The sequence below is a fragment of the Oncorhynchus gorbuscha genome, linkage group LG16 (genome assembly GCF_021184085.1).
Source record: "Oncorhynchus gorbuscha isolate QuinsamMale2020 ecotype Even-year linkage group LG16, OgorEven_v1.0, whole genome shotgun sequence".
NCBI lineage: Eukaryota > Metazoa > Chordata > Actinopteri > Salmoniformes > Salmonidae > Oncorhynchus > Oncorhynchus gorbuscha.
The window spans coordinates 57,902,218-57,922,672 of record NC_060188.1 but is presented as its reverse complement, the minus strand read 5'-3'; the positions used below and the strand labels follow the sequence as shown (position 1 = coordinate 57,922,672).

The 20,455-nt window shown below is 43.4% G+C and overlaps 2 protein-coding genes across 6 annotated transcripts in view; one reads left to right on the top strand and one right to left on the bottom strand.

The window, feature by feature from the left end:
* The first annotated feature begins 695 nt into the window (after positions 1 to 695).
* On the top strand, positions 696 to 11,989 carry vps26c (VPS26 endosomal protein sorting factor C). The gene is made up of 8 exons (XM_046307036.1): positions 696 to 909; positions 4,289 to 4,432; positions 4,619 to 4,768; positions 5,832 to 5,912; positions 6,201 to 6,275; positions 9,091 to 9,241; positions 10,818 to 10,970; positions 11,062 to 11,989. Exons 1-8 carry the CDS (start codon positions 853 to 855, stop codon positions 11,142 to 11,144), a joined length of 894 nt encoding a protein of 297 aa, XP_046162992.1. The 5' UTR covers positions 696 to 852; the 3' UTR covers positions 11,145 to 11,989.
* A 3,422-nt stretch (positions 11,990 to 15,411) lies between these two features.
* The window catches only part of LOC123998767 (E3 ubiquitin-protein ligase TTC3-like), a 31,147-nt gene continuing 26,103 nt past the window's right edge, over positions 15,412 to 20,455 (bottom strand). For all 5 annotated transcript variants that reach the window (XM_046303897.1, XM_046303900.1, XM_046303899.1 and 2 more), the window contains 11 exons: positions 20,054 to 20,193; positions 19,820 to 19,888; positions 19,572 to 19,668; positions 19,342 to 19,445; positions 19,142 to 19,226; positions 18,894 to 18,995; positions 17,989 to 18,245; positions 17,781 to 17,907; positions 17,367 to 17,507; positions 17,095 to 17,187; positions 15,412 to 16,905 (listed from right to left, as the gene is read on the bottom strand). In XM_046303897.1, coding sequence (XP_046159853.1) covers positions 16,777 to 16,905; positions 17,095 to 17,187; positions 17,367 to 17,507; positions 17,781 to 17,907; positions 17,989 to 18,245; positions 18,894 to 18,995; positions 19,142 to 19,226; positions 19,342 to 19,445; positions 19,572 to 19,668; positions 19,820 to 19,888; positions 20,054 to 20,193 — 1,344 coding nt within the window. In that variant the 3' untranslated portion in view covers positions 15,412 to 16,776. The remainder of the gene's footprint in view (positions 16,906 to 17,094; positions 17,188 to 17,366; positions 17,508 to 17,780; positions 17,908 to 17,988; positions 18,246 to 18,893; positions 18,996 to 19,141; positions 19,227 to 19,341; positions 19,446 to 19,571; positions 19,669 to 19,819; positions 19,889 to 20,053; positions 20,194 to 20,455) is intronic.

Here is a 20,455-nt window from a genome sequence, read left to right as displayed (position 1 = left end):
TCATTTGGCAGGTGCCCTGCTCCGAAGAGCAATATGTTACTTCTGATGTGGACAATTTTGCCAGATCTAGTGCATGCTTCTTCTGTTCTCCATGAACACAATTAACCAAAACAAGGCTGCTTCTAGTCACCTTGATTCAATCCACTGCTTTCTTCACAGTCCTCGATATTACAAATGGATTTTCCAAATAAATCTCCTTGTCCAAAAAACACAGTCCAATAAGAAAAGCATTATTGGACAGGTCCTTGTCTTCTACTGCAACTTTTGCTCGTTTTGTTCCATTCTTTGATTCCACTATTTTCCATTAATTGTCACACACTTTACTTGCCGCGCATTCAGATTCAAGCACAGTAGCCATTTCCTCTCTTTCCACCCAACTGTCACTGATCTTGATTGTCCCATTTCTCCCCATCCTCCCACTTCTCTCGACACGCCCATTATGAGTCACTCCAGCCAGGCAGCTACCTAAGATTCAGCGCGAGGGTTGATAGGGTAAAAATAACGCGATTAGACTGCTGGCTCTGACTCTTGACGCGTTGACGTACCAGTCGGAAGACGGAAACTTGGACATTTCCGACTTGCTAACTGGTTATAGTTATACACGTGACGCACACGTGACGCGTTCAACGAATCAGCAAGTCAGACATTTCCGAGTTTCCTAGTTCCGACTAGCATATGAACTCGCCAAATTCTCTTAATTTGGGGGGGCGGACATAGCGGTTCGGTGTATTGGTCACATGACATATCTACAATTTATCACATGACCTGTGTGAGGAAATATCGCAGCTGAAGAGGAGAAAGGTGGATTGTCTTTGCTTTACATTTTGATCGATATCCGCCAAATCGTCGAAAATGAGTGCTAGTTTGGACATCAGACTGAAAAGAGCAAATAAAGTATATCATGAGGGGGTAAGGATCAATCTGCCTGAAATGTACATAGTAAGATATACAGTATAACTATCGATGCTACCAAACTGTAAGAAGCGATGACATTGTGTCACGCTTGTTTGGGTATAAAGCAGCTCACGTACTCCGCAGAAGTCATTCCAAATGGTATAGCTTGAACAAGTGCATCAGTGACAGGTGATACGGTGAAGTGTTCAATAAGTACTTAACCACCCGTATTTTAACCTCTTCTACCCTCGATGTGTTCCGTTATTAGCTCGTGTTGACCATTGTTTTACTCCAATTGTATCATTAACTTCACCATACAGTGGCTAGATTAACATTGAGTTAAATTGCTCTGGCAACTTGGCAAGTCGTGTGCATGACAATTGTTTTGCTTACTACAGAGCAAAAATTGATGTGTTTGTGGTGAAGAGATGATAATGATTATTTTGACTGATCAGCAGTTATCAATTTCTTCAATGTGTAAGGTTTCTACTGCCCTCTAGTGAATGTCCTACGTTGTCGAACGTGAGTTTTTTTATTTTAGCTTTTATTTAACCAGGTAGGCCAGTTGAGAACAAGTTCTCATTTACAACAGCGACCTGGCCAAGATAAAGCAAAGCTGTGTGACACAAACAATAACAGAGTTACACATGGAATAAACAAATGTACAGTCAATAACACAATAGAAAAGTCTATATAGAGTGTGTACAAATGAAGTAAGATTAGGAAGGTAAGGCAATAAATAGGCCGTAGTGGTGAAATAATTACAATTTAGCAAATAAACACAAGTGATAGATGTGCAGAAGATGAATGTGCAAGTAGCGATAATGGGGTGCAAAGGAGCTAGAAAATAACAATATGGGGATGAGGTAATTGGATGGGCTACTTACAGATGGGCTATGTACAGGTGCAATAATCTGTAAACTGCTCTGACAGCTGATGCTTAAAGTTAGTAAGGGAGAAATGAGTCTCCAGCTTTAGTGAGTTTTGCAATTCATTCCAGTCAATGGCAGCAGTGAACTGGAATGAAAGGAGGAATTGGCTTTGGGGGTAACCAGTGAAATATACCTGCTGGAGTGCATGCTACGGGTGGGTGCTGCTATGGTACCAGAGAGCTGAGATAAGGAGGGGCTTTATCTAGCAAATACTTATCGATGACCTGGAGCCAGTGGGTTTGGCAACGAATATGAAGCGAAGCCAGCCAGTGACAGCATACAGATCGCAGTGGTGGGTAGTATATGGGGCTTTGGTGACGAAACAGATGGCACTGTGATAGACTGCCTCCAATTTTCTGAGTAGACTATTGGAGGCTATTTTGTAAATGACATCGCCGAAGTCAAGGATCGGTAGAGTAGTCAGTTTTACGAAAGTATGTTTGGCAGCATGAAATAGGAAGCTTATTCTAGATTTAATTAAGATTGTGAAATAGGAAGCCGATTCTAGATTTAATTTTGGATTGGAGGTGCTTTATGTGTCTGGAAGGAGAGTTTAGTCTTTATTTTTTATTTATTTCACCTTTATTTAACCAGGTAGGCTAGTTGAGAACAAGTTCTCATTTACAACTGTGACCTGGCCAAGATAAAGCACAGTAGATTGACACACAACACAGAGTTACACATGGAATAAACAAACATACAGTCAATACAGTAGAAAAAAAGTCTATATGCAGTGTGTGCAAATGAGGTAAGACAAGGGAGGACGGGCAGGTGCGGGCAACGATCGGTTGAAGATCATGCATTTAGTTTTACTTGTGTTTAAGAGCAGTTGGAGGCCACAGAAGGAGAGTTGTATGGCATTGGAGCTCGTCTGGAGGTCAGTTAACACAGTGCCTAAAGAATGGCCAGAAGTATACAGAATGGTGTTGTCTGCGTAGAGGTGGATCAGAGAATCACAAGACGGAGCGCCTTCATTGATGTATACAGAGAATAGATTTGACCCGAGAATTGAACCCTGTGGCACCCCAATAGAGACTGCCAGATGTCCGGACAACAGGCCCTCCGATTTGACACACTGAACTCTGTCTGAGAAGTAGTTGGTGAACCAGGCAAGGCAGTCATTTGAGAAACCAAGGCTGTTGAGTCTGCCGATAAGAATGTGGTGTCGAAAGCCTTGGCCAGGTCGATGAATACGGCTGCACAGTATTGTCTTTTATCAATGACGGTTATGATATCATTAAGGACCTTGAGCGTAGCTGAGGTGCACCCATGACCAGCTCGGAAACCAGATTGCATAGCGGAGAAGGTACGGTGGGATTCGAAATGGTGATCTGTTAACTTGGCTTTCAAATACCTTAGAAAGGCAGTGTAGAATAGATATAGGTCTGTAACAGTTTGGGTCTAGAGTGTCTCCCCCTTTGAAGAGGGGGATGATCGTGGCAGCTTTCCAATCTTTGGGAATCTCAGACGATACGAAAGAGAGGTTGAACAGGCTAGTAATAGGGGTTGCAACAATTGTGCCGGATAATGTTTTTAGAAAGAGAGGGTCCAGATTGTCCAGCTTATTTGTAGGGGTCCAGATTTTGCAGCTCTTTCAGAACATCAGCTCTGGATTTGGATGAAGGAGAAATGGGGGAGGCTTGGGCAAGTTGCTGTAGGGGGTGCAGAGCTGTTGACCGGGGTAGGGGTAGCCAGGTGGAAAGCATGGCCAGCTGTAGAAAAATGCTTATTGAAATTCTCAATTATCGTAGATTTATCGGTGGTGACAGTGTTTTCTAGCCACGGTGCAGTGGGCAGCTGGGAGGAGGTGCTCTTATTCTCCATGGACTTTACACTGTCCCAGAACATTTTGGATTTTGTGCTAAAGGATGCACATTTCTGTTTGAAAAAGCTAGCCTTTGCTTTCCTAACTGCCTGTGTATATTGGTTCCTAACTTCCCTGAAAAGTTGCATGTCGCGCATGATGACATACAAGTAACTGCCAAAATAAAGGAAACACTTGAGTAAAAGAGGGAAAGAAAGTATATTGAAAGCAGGTGCTTCCAAACAGTTGTGGTACCTAAGTTAATTACGCAATTAACATCTCATCATCATGTGTCAGTCGTCAGATCTCAACCCAATTGAACACTTATGGGAGATTCTGGAGCGAAGCCAGAGACAGTGTTTTCCACCACCATCAACAAAACACCAATTGATGGAATGTCTTGTGGAAGAATAGTATCACATCCCTCCAATAGAGTTCCAGACACATGTAAAAAAAAAAAAAAAAAATGCCAACTTGCACTGAAGTGGTTCTGGCGGCTTAAGACACTTTGCTGGTGTTTCCTTTATTTGTTCAGTTATGTGTATATTTTCACCAAACCCTCTGGTCATAGTACTGCTTTATGAACATCCTAAACACCAAGAGTGTGATACTTTTTGCATTTCATATTGGTAATATATTTTCTGGTTTATTATGTCAGGAGGTCCTTGCCGGTGTTGTGGCGATAGTTAGTAAGGAGGCGGTCCAGCACCAGGGCATCACTCTCACCATGGAGGGAATTGTCAACCTACAGCTTAGCTCCAAGAGTGTGGGAGTCTTTGAGGCCTTCTACAACTCTGTTAAGGTGAGTCCAACGGTATTCCCAAGCCCAAGGATCACCACACATTGAACTGCCTCTTTCACATGATTAGATTATGTTGTTGTTGTCATGGACTGTTTAGTGCCAACATGGAGCATAGATACCTTACCTAATTCTGTATATCAATGGCTCTAATGTCAAAGATTGATCTCTCCCCTCTTTCTGTAACAGCCCATTCAACTTATCACGAGCAACATTGAAGTGGTAAAGCAAGGCAAGGTGCCTGGAGGCAAGACAGAGATTCCCTTTGAGTTCCCCCTGCACACAAAGGGCAACAAAGTGCTGTATGAGACCTACCATGGCGTTTTCGTCAACATTCAGGTAATGACCACAGAGCTGGGGCCTGCCCTGCACTTTGCAAATGGCTGTCTTCTGTGTTTTCAGACTACGACCTAGATTCTTCTCCATGTCAGACAAGGACCAGCCAGGGAACCAATCTATACCTCCCAAAGCCGATATTTCAGTGTCCAGAATTGATTGTGTATGCATTTTGTCTGCCATCTTTGGGTCAGACCTGCTTCAGCTGACGCAGTGCCCATGCTATTTCTAATGGCAATTTACAAGATCCCTTTTATTGTCATGTCATCTGGAGAAATACAAAAACAACTGTGATTGTAAACCTCTCTGACACTAATGAGGTGTAATTGTAGAGACAGAGAGGCACAGATTGACATTCCCTGTGTTCCAGTCGTTTGTTGTCTCAAGGAAACTGCAACAAAAAAAATACAAGGAAGACTAAATGTTTGCTTTTAAAAAATCATGTTTTCATCACTGCAGATGTATAGGCCTAAGCAATGAAATAATGTTATTAGCAGATGCTGAAAGGTCAAGTTCCGGCAATCTTACATTTTGCTGGAGTAAAAATAAGGCATTCTGTAGTTGCTGAGGAATTTTTACTCTCAAACTGGAGTTTTTTTGTGTCCCCTGAATCAGTCAAGCTTCAGAAAGGATCTAGATGTGCTCTGTTGTCTGCAAAATCAATGAGATGTAGACCAACATTTCAATAGTGCAACGCTTGAGCATTAAACCTTTGGAGAAAAATTCTCTAATAGGCTTTGTTTTTGTCCAATAAGAATGTTTACCCTTGAAACGCTAAGTCTTCAGAATCCGTAAGCGAGGCATTCGAAGGACAGAGGGGAGGCTCTGTACTGCATCTAATATTAGACCTAAACTTCAGATAGTACTGATGAGGAACCTCATGGGGGGGGTGACTTATCAGTCTCAATTCTACCACTGGAAAAGGTATCCAGCTTTATTTTAAGGCAGGCTTTTAACAATCATATATGCCTGTTTCTCCTGACAAAATCATGTGTGGAAAAATGATTTGTACCCACAAAAGCCTTGTTACTAATGTTAATCATTTGTATGGTGTTTATTTTCTCAGTACACCCTCCGTTGTGACATGAAGCGTTCCTTGTTGGCCAAAGACCTGAGCAAGACCTGTGAATTCATGGTGCACTGTCTGGTGAGATCAACCATCATCCTGACTCAGACCAATATCTAATCTCTTCTGAGAATACCATACAAAAACACCACCATAACATGATCTGACGTTGCTTGATTTTAAGTTTCATGTAGCTACAGTAAGAAACAGGCCTGTAGTTTCTCATAATTTTCTTCAATATAGATGAAGTTACAAGTGAAGTGATGTTGTAATCTATAGTTACACAATGACATCATACATGATTACTAGGGGACTGTTCCTTCTCTTCCATTTGCTCACGGTTAGACTATCCATTTTCTCTTCTCTCAGCCACAGAAAGCCAAGCTGCAACCCACCCCGGTAGACTTCACCATCACGCCAGAGACCCTGCAGAATGTCCGCGAGGTACAGCAGACCTGTTGGGAATATGACCAAACACCTACAAAATGTTAAATTACATTTAATCTACACTACATGACCAAAAGTATGTGGACACCTACTTGTCAACCATCTCATTCCAAAATCCTGGGCATTAATATGGAGTTGGTCCCCTTCGCTGCTATAACATCCTCCACTCTTCTGGGAAGGCTTTCCACTCTATGTTGGAACATTGCTGCGGGGACTTGCTTCCATTCAGCCACGAGCATTGGTGAGGCCGGCACTGATGTTGGCCTGTTAGGCCTGGCTCACAATTCTAATTCATCCCAAAGGTGTTCGATGGGGTTGAGTTCAGGTCTCTGTGCAGGCCGGTCAAGTTCCTCCACACTGATCTCAACAAACCATTTCTGTATGAACCTTGCTTTGTTCATGGGGGCATTGTCATGCTGATACAGGAAAGGGCCTTCCCCAAACTGTTGCCAGAAAGTTGGAAGCACAGAATCCTCTAGAATGTCATTGTTTGCTGTTGAGTTACGATTTCCCTTCACTGGAATTATGGGGCCTAGCCTGAAAACGGCCCCAGACCATTATTCCTCCTCCACCAAACTTTACAGTTGGCATTATGCATTCGGGCAGGTAGCGTTATCGTGGCATCTGCCGAACCCAGATTCATCTGTCGGACTGCCAGATGGGAATGCGTGATTCATCACTCCAGAGAATGCGCTTCTACTGCCAATGGAAGAGCGCTTTACATCACTCCAGCTGACACTTGGCATTGTGCATGATGATCTTAGGCTTGTGTGCGGCTGCTTGGCCATGGAAACCCATTTCATGAAGCTGCCTACAAACAGTTATTGTGCTGACGTTGCTTCCAGAGGAAGTTTGGAACACGCTAGTAGTCAGTGTTGCAACCAAGGACATATTTTTACATGCTTCAGTACTCCGCAGTCCCTTTCTGTGAGCTTGTGGCCTACCACTTCGCGGCTGAGCCTTGTTGCTGCTAGACATTTCCACGTCACAAAAACAACACTTACAGTTGACCAGGGCAGGTCTAGCAGGGCAGAAATTTGACGAACTGACTTGTTGGAAAGATGGCATCCTATGAAGGTGCCATGTTGAAAGTCACTGAGCTCTTCAGTAAGGCCATTCTACTGCTAATGTTTCTCTGTGGAGATTGCATGGCTGTGTGCTCGATTTGAATACACCTGTCAGCAACCGGTATGGCTGAAATAACTGAATCCACTCATTTGAAGGGGCGTCCACATAATTTTACACTCAATTAGTATTGGGTAGCATTGCCTTTAAATTGTTTAACTTGAGTCAAATGTTTCGGGTAGCCTTCCACAAGCTTCCCACAATAAGTTGGGTGAATTTTGTCCCATTCCTCCTGACAGAGCTGGTTTAACTGAGTCAGGTTTGTAGGTCTCCTTGCTCGCACACACTTTTTCAGTTCTGCCCACAAATTGTCTGTAGGACTGAGGTCAGGGCTTTGTGATGGCCACTCCAATACCATGACTTTGTTGTCCTTAAGCCATTTTTCCACAACTTTGGAAGTATGCTTGGGGTCATTGTCCATTTGCAAGACCCATTTGCGACCAAGCTTTAACTTCTTGACTGATGTCGTGAGATGTTTCTTCAATATATCCACATAATTGTCCTGCCTCATGACGTCATCTTTTTTATGAAGTGCACCAGTCCCTCCTGCAGCAAAGCACCCCCACAACATGATGCTGCCACCCCCGTGCTTTACGTTTGGGATGGTGTTCTTCGGCTTGCCAGCATCCCCCTTTTCCCTCCAAACATGACGATGGTCATTATGGCCAAACAGTTCTATTTTTGTTTCATCAGACCAGAGGAAATTTCTCCAAAAAGTATGATCTTTGTCCCTACGTGCGGTTGCAAACCGTAGTCTGGCTTTTTTTATGGCGGTTTTGGAGCAGTGGCTTCTTCCTTGCTGAGCGGCCTTTCAGGTTATTTCGATACAGGACTTTACTGTGGATATAGATACTTTTGTACCCGTTTCCTCCAGCATCTTCACAAGGTCCTTTGCTGTTGTTCTGGGATTGATTTGCACTTTTCGCACCACAGTACGTTCATCTCTAGGAGACAGAACGCGTCTCCTTCCTGAGCGGTATGATGGCTGCGTGGTCCCATGGTGTTTATACTTGCGTACTATTGTTTGTACAGATGAATGTGGTACCTTCAGGCATTTGGAAATTGCTCCCAAGGATGAACCAGACTTGTGGAGGTCTACAATGTTTTTTCTGAGGTCTTGGCTGATTTCTTTTGATTTTTCCATGATGTCAAGCAAAGAGGCACTGAGTTTGAAGGTAGGCCTTGAAATACATCCACAGGTACACCTCCAATTGACTCATTATGTCAATTAGCCTATCAGAAGCTTCTCAAACCATGACATGATTTTCTAGAATGTTCTAAGCTGCTTCAAGGCACAGTCAACTTAGTGTATGTAAGCTTCTAGCTCACTGGAATTGTGATACAGTGAATTTTAAGTGAGAATCTCTGTAAACAATTGTTGAAAAAATTACTTGTGTCATGCACAAAGTAATGTCCTGACCGACTTGCCAAAACTATAGTTTGTTAACAAGAAATTTGTGGAGTGGTTGGAAAAATAGTTTTAATGACTCTAACCTAAGTGTATGTAAACGTATGACTTCAACTGTATAGTGTACCTTTTGGCATTCTAGATGTTGGTTTCCTGGGTCTTAATAGGTCTACTCCATCATTGATCAAAATTATTTGAGGGAAACCAGCAGACACCGTAGCGGGAATGTTCAGACCGTTAACATCATCCCATCTTTGTATTACTCACCATCTCCCTCAGAGGAGTTTGCTGCCCAAGTTCCTGATCCGGGGCCACCTGGATGCCACAAACTGTGTGATCACTAAGCCCCTGACTGGAGAACTGGTGGTGGAGAGCTCTGATGTGGCCATCAAGAGCATCGAGCTACAGCTGGTCCGCGTGGAGACCTGCGGTGAGTCTGGCGTTACTTACTGTAGCCCATCTACAATGAACAAAAATATAAACGCAACATGCAGCAATTAAATATTTTACTAAGTTGCAGGTCATAAAAGGATATCATACAATTGAAATAAATTCATTAGGCCCTAATCTACAGATATACATCTATTGGTCACATACCTTTAAAAGAAAAGTAGGGGCGTGGATCAGAAAACAAGTCAGTATCTGGTGTGACCACCATTTGCCTCATGCAGCGCGACACAGCTCCTTCGCATAGGGATGATCAGGCTGTTAATTGTGGCCTGTGGAATGTTGTCCCACTACTCTTCGATGGCTGCGTGAAGTTGCTGGATAATGGCGGGAACTGGAACATGCACGTCGATCCAGAGCATCCCAAACGTGCTCAATGGGTGACATGTCTGGTGACTATGCAGGCCATGGAAGAACAGGGACATTTTCAGCTTCTAGGAATTGTGTACAGATCCTTGCAACATGGATCTTGCCATGGTATCTCTGTGTGTTTAAATTGCCGTTGATAAAATACATTTGTGGGCATTGTCCGTAGCGTATGCCTGCCCATACCATAAACCCCCTGCTTCACCATGGGGCACTCTGTTCACAATGTTGACATCAGCAAACCGCTCGCACACACCACACCATACGTCTGCCATTTTCCCAATACAGCTGAAACCGGGATTCATCCGTGAAGAGCACACTTCTCCAGCGTGCCAGGGGCCAATGAAAGTGAGCATTTGCCCACTGCAGTTAGGTCAAGACCATGGTAAGGGTGACAAGCACGCAGATGTGCTTCCCTGAAACATTTTCTGACAGTTTGTGCAGAAATTATTTGGTTGTGCAAACCCACAGTTTCATCAGCTGTCCGGGTGGCTGGTTTCAGACGATCCTGCAGGTGAAGAAGCTGAATATGGAGGTCTTTGACTGGTGTGATGACACATGGTCTTTGGTTGTAAGGCCAGTTGAATGTATTTCCAAATAATCTATAATTACTTTAGAGGTGCCTCATGTTAGAGAAATTAACATTCAATTCTCTGGCAACAGGTGGACATTCCTGCATTCAGCATGCCAATTGCACACTCCCTCAACTTGAGACATCTGTGGCATTGTGTTATGTGAGACAACTGAACATTTTAGTGGCCTTTTATTGTCCCCAGCACAAGGTGCACTTGTGTAATGATCATGCTGTTTAATCATCTTCTTCATATGACACCCCTGTCAGGTGGATGGATTATCTTTGAAAATGAGAATTGCTCACTAACAGGGTTGTGTACACAATTTGAGAAGCTTTTTGTGCGTATGGAATATTTCTGGGATTTTTTTATTTCAGCTCATGAAACATGGAACATACACTTTACATGTTGCGTTTTATATTTTTGTTCGGTATATTAAGAGGGCAGGCCCTGGTAGAATACTGTAACAATGCTTCCTTCGAGGGTATTGTTCATCGGAACTATGTGATTGAATGAAAGTAAGATTCCAATTACTTTGCTTTCACCAATCCAGATTAGTGTCTAAACAGGGCCCTACCCACTCCTATAGAAGTTAATGGTGTGTTTTTCCATCTGCGCCAGGCTGTGCTGAGGGCTATGCCAGAGATGCCACAGAGATCCAGAACATCCAGATAGCAGAGGGAGATGTCTGCCACAGCCTCCCCATCCCCATCTACATGGTCTTCCCCAGGCTCTTTACCTGCCCTACCCTTGAGACCATCAACTTTAAAGTCGGTGAGTTCACCTGTAATAAATACAAGTCGAATAGTGCAACAGTTTGTGGTTTACCGATGGCTGACCGATGCGATTCTTTGTTCCTCTGTAGAGTTTGAGGTGAATGTGGTGATTGTCCTCCATGACGAACATCTGATCACTGAGAACTTTCCTCTGAAGCTGTGCCGAGCGTGAGAGCCCAGAGCTCCACTACAATGGAGGATGGTCAGAGGATAGTGCCGTTGACATGCCTGGACAAGAACGACCTGAAGTGACCAAGGACTCAAAGTCCAAAGAGAGCCAAGCCTACAAGTCCTGGCAGACAGCCATATCTGTTTGCTGGGCTTCCCTGCTCTGAATGACAGTCTATAAGTTAATAATATTACATGGATGTATGTCTCTAGTTCAGAAAAAAAAGACTGAAAAAGCAGAGGATGTTCAAGATTGTGGGCTACCATTCAATATAATAGTGCAAATGTCAAAATGGATCAAGTAACATAATTGTGTATCAATTCATGATATCGTTGAAGCCGCATTGTTGCATTTCAGAAGTCTTTTGGGGAAACATTGCCCATCATTAGCAGTAATATGGTCAATTTCTAACTGAATGTTGGCACTGTCAAAATGTAGCCCAGAGAACATTCTAAATGGAGGCATTTCAAACTAACAAGGTATTCAAAATCAACCATGTTATTAAGTGCTATTTAACATTCCAGTTATGTTATCATTGTAAATTGTGTGAATTGGCTTAACACCAAAGAGCTGGCTCAAGGAGTTAAGCAGTTTCAGTAAAGATTGACACATGTTAGACTGAATCTATATTCCCAAACCATAAGATCAGAGATGGCTGGCTAAAAGTAATGATCCAGCTTTCTGATATACTGTACCCCCCCCCCCCAGGACTCAGACGTAATGTCCCAACAGCAGATGAAATTCACTTTCAACGTAAGCCTTAAATAACAGATTTTAATGCTGAGCTAAGGACCTGATGCATCTGGAGGAAACTCCCATCTTGGTGAAATAAAAAGTAGCTACTTGCATCACACAACTCGCAGAAATATTTTTGCAGACAACACGGGAAACAATGCTTTGGACCTTCAGTTGAGTGATGCCTGCTCTCTTGTGGACAGACTACAAACAAATGCATCTGACCAAATTACATTATTTTAATCTCTGTTAACCCAGAACTAAATGATAAACATGACCAAAAGTATATTCATTTGTATTTATTATGGATCCCCATTTAGCTGCTGTCAAGGCATCAGCTACTGTTCTTAGGGTCTGGCTAAATTAAGGCAGTTATACAATTTTAACTTTACAATACATTCCACAACACACTAAGTGGACACTTACTCGAACATCTCATTCCAAAATCATGGGCATTAATATGGAGTTGGCCCCCTTTGTTGATATAGCAGCCTCCACTCTTCTGGGAAGGCTTTCCACTAGATGTTTGGACTTGCTTCCATTCAGCCACAAGAGCATTTGAGATGTTGGGCGATTAGGCCTGGTTCGCAGTCAGCGTTCCAATTCATCCCAGGCCAATCAAATTCTTCCACACCGATCGACAAACCATTTCTGTATGGACCTCACTTTGTGCACAGGGGCATGGTCATCCCCCAAAATGTTCGCAGCACAGAATTATCTAGAATGTCATAGTATGCTGTAACATTAAGATTACCCTTCACTGGAACTAAAGGGCCTAGCCTGAAACATGAAAAACAGCCCCAGACCATTTGTATTTATTATGGATCCCCATTAGCTTCTGCCAAAGCATCAGCTACTCTTCCTGGGGTCCAGCAAAATTAAGGCAGTTTATACCATTTTAAAAACATAATACATTCACAGATTTCACAACACACTGTGTGTCCTCAGGCCCCTACTCCACCACTACCACATATCTACAGTACTAAATCCATATGTGCATATAGTGTGTATGTTATCGTGTGTGTGTATGCATGTGTCTGTGCCAATGTTTGTGTTGCTTCACAGTCCCCGTTGTTCCATAAGGTGTTTTTTTTTCTGTTTTTTTTTAATCTAATTTTACTGCTTGCATCTGTTACTTGATGTGGAATTGAGTTCCATGTAGTCATGGCTCTATGTAGTACTGTATGCCTCCCATAGTCTGTTCTGGATGTGGGGACTGTGAAGAGACCTCTTGTGGCATGTTTTGTGGGGTATGGATGGGTGTCTAGGCTGTGTGCCAGTAGTATAGACAGACAGATCGGTGCATGCAACATGTCAACCAACACCTCTCATAAATACTAGTGATGAAGTCAATCTCTCCACTTTCAACCAGGAGAGATTGGCATGCATATTATTAATATTAGCCAGCCGTGCTGCCCTGTTCTGAGCCAATTGCAATTTTCCTAAGTCCTTTCTTGTGGCATCTGACCACACGTCTGAACAGTAGTCAAGGTGCGGCAAAACTAGGGCCTGTAGGACATGCCTTGTTGATAGTGTTGTTAAGGCAGAGCATCGCTTTATTATAAACAGACTTCTCCCCATCTTAGCTACTACTGCATCGATATGTTTTGACTATGAGTTTACAATCTTGTGTTACTCCAAGAGGTTTAGTCATCTCAACTTGCTCAATTTCCACATGATTTATTACAAGATTTAGTTGATGTTTAGGGTTTAGTGAGTGTTTTGTTCCAAATACAATGCTTTTAGTTTTAGAAATATTTAGGGTGAGCTTATTCCTTGCCACCCACTCTGAAACTAACTACAGCTCTTTATTGAGTGTTGCAGTAATTTCAGTCGCTATATTAGCTGACGTGTATAATGTTGGGTCATCCACATACATACACACTATGGCTTTACTCAAAGTCAGTGGCATGTCGTTAGTAAAAAAAAATTTTTTAAAGCAAGGGGCCTAAACGGGTACCCTGGGGAATTCTTTGTGTAAGTGCTTGTTGAGTGTCCTTCCCTATAAGCAAGCTGAAATTCTTGTCAATTTGTTTACTGTAAAATAGCATTGTATCTGTTCAAACACAATTTTTTCCAGAAGTTTACTAAGGGTTTGTACAGGCTTATTGGTCAGCGATTTGAGTCAGTAAAGGGGGCTTTACTATTCTTGGGTAGAGGAATGACTTCGCTCCAACAGCCTAAGAGCAGTGCCTTGTTCAGGGGCAGAATGACAGATGTTTACCGTGTCACCGTAAGGATTCGATCTCACAACCGTTCTGTTAAAGGCCCAACGCGCTAACCTCTAGGCTACCTGCCGCCCCATTTTATTGTGACACCATTATAGGATTCCAACTTTCCAACAAGTTACTTTGGCAAATTTCTGCCCTGCTAGAGTTGCCCTGGTCAACTAAGTGCGGTTATTGTGAAGTGGAAAAGTCTAGTAGAAATAACTGTTGAAGTGAAGTGGTAGGCTGCACAAGCTCACAGAATGGGACCGCTGAAGCGCATAGAGTGTAAAAGTAATGTCTTCACTTGCAACACTCAATACCGAGTTCCAAACTGCCTCTGGAAGCAATGTCAGCACAAGAACTGTTCGTCGGGAGCTTCATGAAATAGGTTCCGTGGCCGAGGAGCCACACACAAGGCTAAGATCACCATGCAGTGTCAGCTTGAGTGGCTTAAAACTTGCTGCAATTGGACACCGGAGCAGTGGAATCGTGTTCTAAACTAATCCCTTCTATTGTGACAATGAGTTGTCATAATACTGATTTTAGGGGCACTGGCAAACACAATGTATGTAACTTAATGTATTCGGGGCAATTAGGGGGGCAACTGTTGCAAGCCGTAATCATGAGGGCTACAAACCAGAGTTATACTTAGTGAGTAACTTGCTTGTATCACAGGACATTCACATTCATCTCTGAAACTCCCTTAGATAATACCTTTGATGATACAGGGGTAGCAAGTCATGGTTATAACATCTACCGAAAAGACAAATGTAAACGCAGGTGTTGCGGTCTATATTCAGAACCACATTCCTGTAAAGCTTAGAGAAGATCTGTTAAATACTGTTGAAGAAATACAGCTACAGGTTCATCTGCCTCACCTAAAGCCCATTCTTGTGGGAGGCTGCTATAGACCAAGTGCTAACAGTCAGTATCTGGATAATGTATGTGATATCAGAGAAGTATATTTTCTGGGTGATTGAAATATTGACCGGCTATCATCAAGCTATCCACTCAGGAAAAAAACTTAACTAGTGCCTGCAACCCGGTTCAGGTTGTCAGTCAACCTACCAGCGTAGTTACAAACAGCACAGGAATTAAATCAGACATGTATTGATCACATCTTTAACACTGCAGATATTTTCTTTAGAGCAGTATCCAAATCCATAGGATGTAGTGATCAAAATATAATAGCCATGTCTAGGAAAAGTGCCAAAGGTTGGGCCTAATATAGTGTATAAGAGTTCAAACAAAAAGTTTTGTAGTTATTCACATGTTGATGTAAAGAATATTTACTGGTCTGTGGTGTGTAATGACAAATCAGACACTGTACTTGACACATTTATTAAACTACTTATTCCAGTTACTAATAAGCACACACCCATTAAGAAAATGACTAGAAACTGTTGAATCCCCTTGGATTGATGAGTAATTGGAAATAGGAATAGGAAAATAGGAAAAAAATGTTAAGAATTTTCATTTGCAAGGTAAGCAAACTTAGGGGATGATATGCCAGGAACAAACACTGACAGTACACATCGGATCAATTTATGGAAGACAATAATTGTACTTTCGAATTCTGTAAAGTCAGTGTGGAAGAGATTTAAAAAGTATTGTTTATCAACAATGACAAGCCACCGGGGTCTGACCATCTGGATGGAAATTACTCAGGATAATAGCAGACGATATTGCCACTCCATTTGTCACATCTTCAATTTAAGCCTACTAGAGAGCGTGTGCCCTCAAGCCATCATTGTAAATAAGTATTTGTTCTTAATTGACTTGAATAGTTAAGTAAACGGTTCAATTAAAAAAAAAATGTATAGTCACTGAGCTCTTCAGTAAGGCCATTCTATTGCCAATATGTCTATGGAGATTGCAATGGCTGTGTGCTCAATTTTAATCACCTGTGAGCAACAGGTGTAGCTGAAACCAAATCCACTAATTTGAAAGGGTCTCCACATACTTCTGTGTGTGACACACAGTGTACCTGACATTCTGTTAAAAGAAGGAATCACATGCTTTTTATCTGATAGGGAACAGTTGTAGGGGTCTCGTTGAAAACAAACTGAAAGCCATTAGTTCGGTTAAAAACCGGTTTTTCCTGAGATTCCAACAGATGACAGCAGTTGTCAGGAAAATCCTTCAGGCTACAGCTGACTGCTTTCAACAGCATAGAACTTGTATGAACAAGTCTGAATAACTCTTAATTAAAATCTGTCAATCTTAAAATTAACTACACAAAAATGTGGTAAATATTTTTTAAATTGCAGTTGGTTCTTTCCTCCAGTTCCAACTTTTGAAACAAAGTAACTGGCAATCAAACTTTATTACACCAGGCCCAACTAAACCACTCCTTACTCAAACATGTGTCTAATGACAACGCTGTGCTTAATGGTTATGAACATATTTAACAAACGTTGTCTACTACAAAAAAAATTGCTTAAGTAAAAAGTCTAAACAATATAACGGCACATACGATAGACGAAAAATAAAAAGCTCAACATTCATTGCATGATGGAGTATAAACCGATATAATCATAGTAAGGAGATCGCTCGATAACTGGTCCATCGCACTTTACTTTCGTCCAATTTCTTTATCGCCACATCTGACAGAAATTGAGCAGTTGAAAATATGCTGGGAATCAATCTGTTTAGAATTCATGCATAAGGGGGTTGGTAGCTGGGGGTGTTTAAGAGAAAGCAGCGGGCGTGTGGCCCCTGCGTATTCTGCCAGGTAGCAGAGGGAAATCCTCAGGCAGGAGAGCGTGCTCTCTGCAGGTGGGACAGGTGCTCTGCTCCTTCAGCCACGACTTAATACACTAGAGGGAGAAGGGGAGAGGAAAAGATAAGTGGTAGAAAATGACTGACCATCAAACCAGTCCCGAATGCTAGAACAGGAATTCCCAGTTTCTGTGTTCTACTTGCCCTAAATAACCACAGGGCCATAGATAAAAGCACTGGGCAAACTCAGTTGCAGACTACTTAAGGGTGTGATGAAGTGGCCTTACCTCTCTGTGGAAGCTGTGTCTGCACTCCAGCACACACAGGTCCTCCTGGGACATGTCCTCATGGCAGATGATACAGGGATCCTCCATGTTCAACTGTACAAGACACACATACATCAGAATCAAAAAGTCCTTGTAGTACACAACAGCAAACCCTACAATCTACGCACTATTTAGGCTTCGGCATCTGTACATCCATGTTATTGTCTGACCAGGAGAGTCGAGCCCTGCTGTCATTACTGTGCGCGACTCAGTGAAGTGCAAGCTGAACTCACTGCCTTAGACTTGGAGTGTCCTTGGGCACCCACACTCTTCCAGACATGGGCGGGGGGTCCAGTAGAGTGGACAGAGGCTGGAGAGTCAGAGCGCGAAGGGGGCCCAGCAGTGTCACCCTTACCAGCACTGCTCAGCTGCTCCTGGACACACACAAATACGTTAGTTCACATGGAAGCCAACAGTTGTGGGCATATTTTAACCTAGGAGTGAACGTGAATAAGGACACAATACGTTTTCAATTGATGCTTCCATTCAATATGCTTTGAGATCCCTTTAGTTCAAAATCTCACTAAACATAGTGATAAAGATCATCCCTGATAGAGGGGATACAGAACTAGCGCAAGTATGAAGACATTTGCCAACAGGTGTAGTATGGTCCTAGTCCTTGGTGCAGGTTACTTTGGGGCTCTTACTCTGGTGGAGTCCTGGTGGTCCAGGATGAGCTGGGCCACTCTGTTGATGACCTCCTGGTAGGACAGGGAGTTCAAGCATCCTCTGTTGGCCGTGCGCATCTCCCCAATGAATTTGGACAGCACAGGCCTGAAATGACAAATCAGTATTGAATACAAGAGCGCTCGTACACCCATAGCCATTTGTGTGCACACGTTTCTGTTACGTTACCTGCTATAGTGAGGGAACATGACGCTGAGCCGATCTACGATTCTATCGTACACATTGATGGGCTGTGGGGCCGGTGGCCTGGAAGCCTGGTTCGGCCTTGTGATAGGACGGTTAGTGGTAGCACTAGCTGGAACTCGAGCCATACTGGAGGGCAGTGCAACACTCTGATCCATGGCTGGGGGGGCTCTAGGCAACCCCGGGTGACCATAGAGGGGGGCTCTCATGTGCACTGGAGGGCAAGGGAGCTGCTGGTGAGCCTGGGGTGGGAACAGCATCAGAGTGGGAGCCGGTTAGTAAGACCACTTGACAGGAGACTACAACGGAAATGTTCCAAAACACCTTGACAAACTGACATGGGGCAGAGGTAAAGCCTGGTGAGATGGTAGAGCTGTGTGTACATATAGAAAGTGAGTTCTGTTCCTAACTCAAGGTCTTTTTCAAGCAACATTGACAATATTGTGGGCCACCCCAAATAAGAGACATCTCTTCCCTGACAGAGCTGCTCTGCCCCTAGCTAGCTGCTTGCTGACCCCAGGGACCCTCTAATGGGAAAGTGGAGCTCCAGGACCTGCCTGCCGTATGAAGCCTGGCACCACTAGGGGAAAGCAGAGGGGTACCAGGGACAGGTCTTCCTCTGGGACAGAGTATATCTGGGAAAAGCAGGGCACCACAGGCCTCACTCATCTGACAAACAGCTTCAAGGTATAGGCTGAGAATAGCCAATGCAGTTTCAAAGCATGTTACTAGGTGTTTATGGTCACAATAACACTCTTACAATTTTATTTTTAAAAACCCAACATAGCATGTTAGCTCAGCATCCTGTTTGTCAGAATGGACAACAAAATAAAGACATCAGAAAAAGTAAACCTTTGCTAAACTTAAAGTCTGGTTGTGCTGCATCTTACCGGTACAGGTGGGGGCCAAGGGGCACTGGGGACTGCAACTGGGGGTAGAGTGCACAGCCTGGTCCCCCTCTTCACCTGTTCCATCTGATCCTGGTACTGTGCCTGTGGAGAACAACAAAGCTGTCAAACACAAACAGACCAGCCCTCAAAAGCCTGTGCACCTTATGTCCAATGTCTTCTGTAATGGTCACATTGGAAATGGCATCCCAATAGTTGAATCTGTGTTTGTTAGCATTGTTCTTTTGTACCTCAGTTGAGCGGATTTTCTCCTCTGCTTCTTGAGCACATGCTATCCAAGCCTCTGTGGCTGACTGGAGAATTTGGGAAGGTAATCTGAGGAGGATGAAGGAGAGAAGAGATTGAAACTGCTAAACTGGTTCTGGTGACAGCATGCAAGTGACTCTACGGGCCCTCGGTCTGTCCTGTGTTTAGTGTTACAGACACCTACCTGGGTGAGACTTCCTTGAGTTTGGCCAGGATGGCCCTGGCATCAGACAGAGACCTGTAGAGGCAGCACAGGCCGCGGCTACGCCGGTTCTCCAATATAGACAGCTAGGGAACATGTCAGTTGGGAAAGAACATTAGAGCTACAAATGGTATGAGAAACACTCACTACCCACACTAACAGAATTCTGAGGAACATGCAGGCATCTCAACATACACATTCAACCCACATACCTCTGCTCCCTGAGACCTCCTAGTCGCCTTGGCACACAGGTCTCTGCACCGCTTGATCTCATCCTCCAGGCTCATCTTCTCAGCAGCTGACTGGTTACTATGGGAAAGAATCACTGCACATTTAGCACAGCAGCAGCACAATGCTCAGAAGAGTTAGTGGCATGTTAACCTAAATGCCACTCATTAGGACACATGTGAAAACACTGGTGTTGTGATGCTGTTGTGTGTTTAGAAACATGTCAACATGCCTCAGCTCCAGGAAGTTATTCAGCTGGGTCTCATACTCCTTGTGCTTCTTGTGGATGTTCTTAGAAATGCTGTGGAAAATGAAAACAAAAAGTTAGAATCAAAGTTATTCGTCACTCACCTATATAGAAACCAAATGTGCATTTATCAATGACTCCAACGAAGGTCCCTTTGACGTTCACCCATGGTGCCCATTTGGATATACACAGTGCAGGGCTAGACAGCGTTGGCCATACCTCTCCTGTGACTCCGCCAGCTCCTTTATCTCAATCTTTAAGGCCTTCAGTGTTTCCTGATTCTCTTTCTTCTCCTGTTGGTCCTTCTTCACCTCCTCCTCCAGCTTCTGCTGGAACAAGCCCAGCTCTTTATGGATGATCTGGAACAAAACACCATCAGTCACAGCGCAAAACATCATGGAACTCTTCCGCCCACACTAAAACGGTAGTTTCAACTGCACTTCCAGACAGAAGTAGGGTGAAGTGTTGCCCATAGACAATGATCTTGGGTCAGTTTTGTATTACTCCACTAATGATTAAGGTTAGGGAAGCTGTAAGTCGCTCTGGATAAGAGCGTCTGCTAAATGACTTAAATGTAAATGTAAGCTGTTCATAAGCTCTACCTAGGAAAACTTCACCCTG

Bases quoted from the DNA above. Each gene is read 5' to 3' on its own strand.
- vps26c (XM_046307036.1), top strand. From the start codon at position 853: ATGAGTGCTAGTTTGGACATCAGACTGAAAAGAGCAAATAAAGTATAT. The intron at 6,276-9,090 runs GTACAGCAGACC...CATCTCCCTCAG, and splicing joins CCCTGCAGAATGTCCGCGAG to AGGAGTTTGCTGCCCAAGTT. The intron at 9,242-10,817 runs GTGAGTCTGGCG...CATCTGCGCCAG, and splicing joins GGTCCGCGTGGAGACCTGCG to GCTGTGCTGAGGGCTATGCC.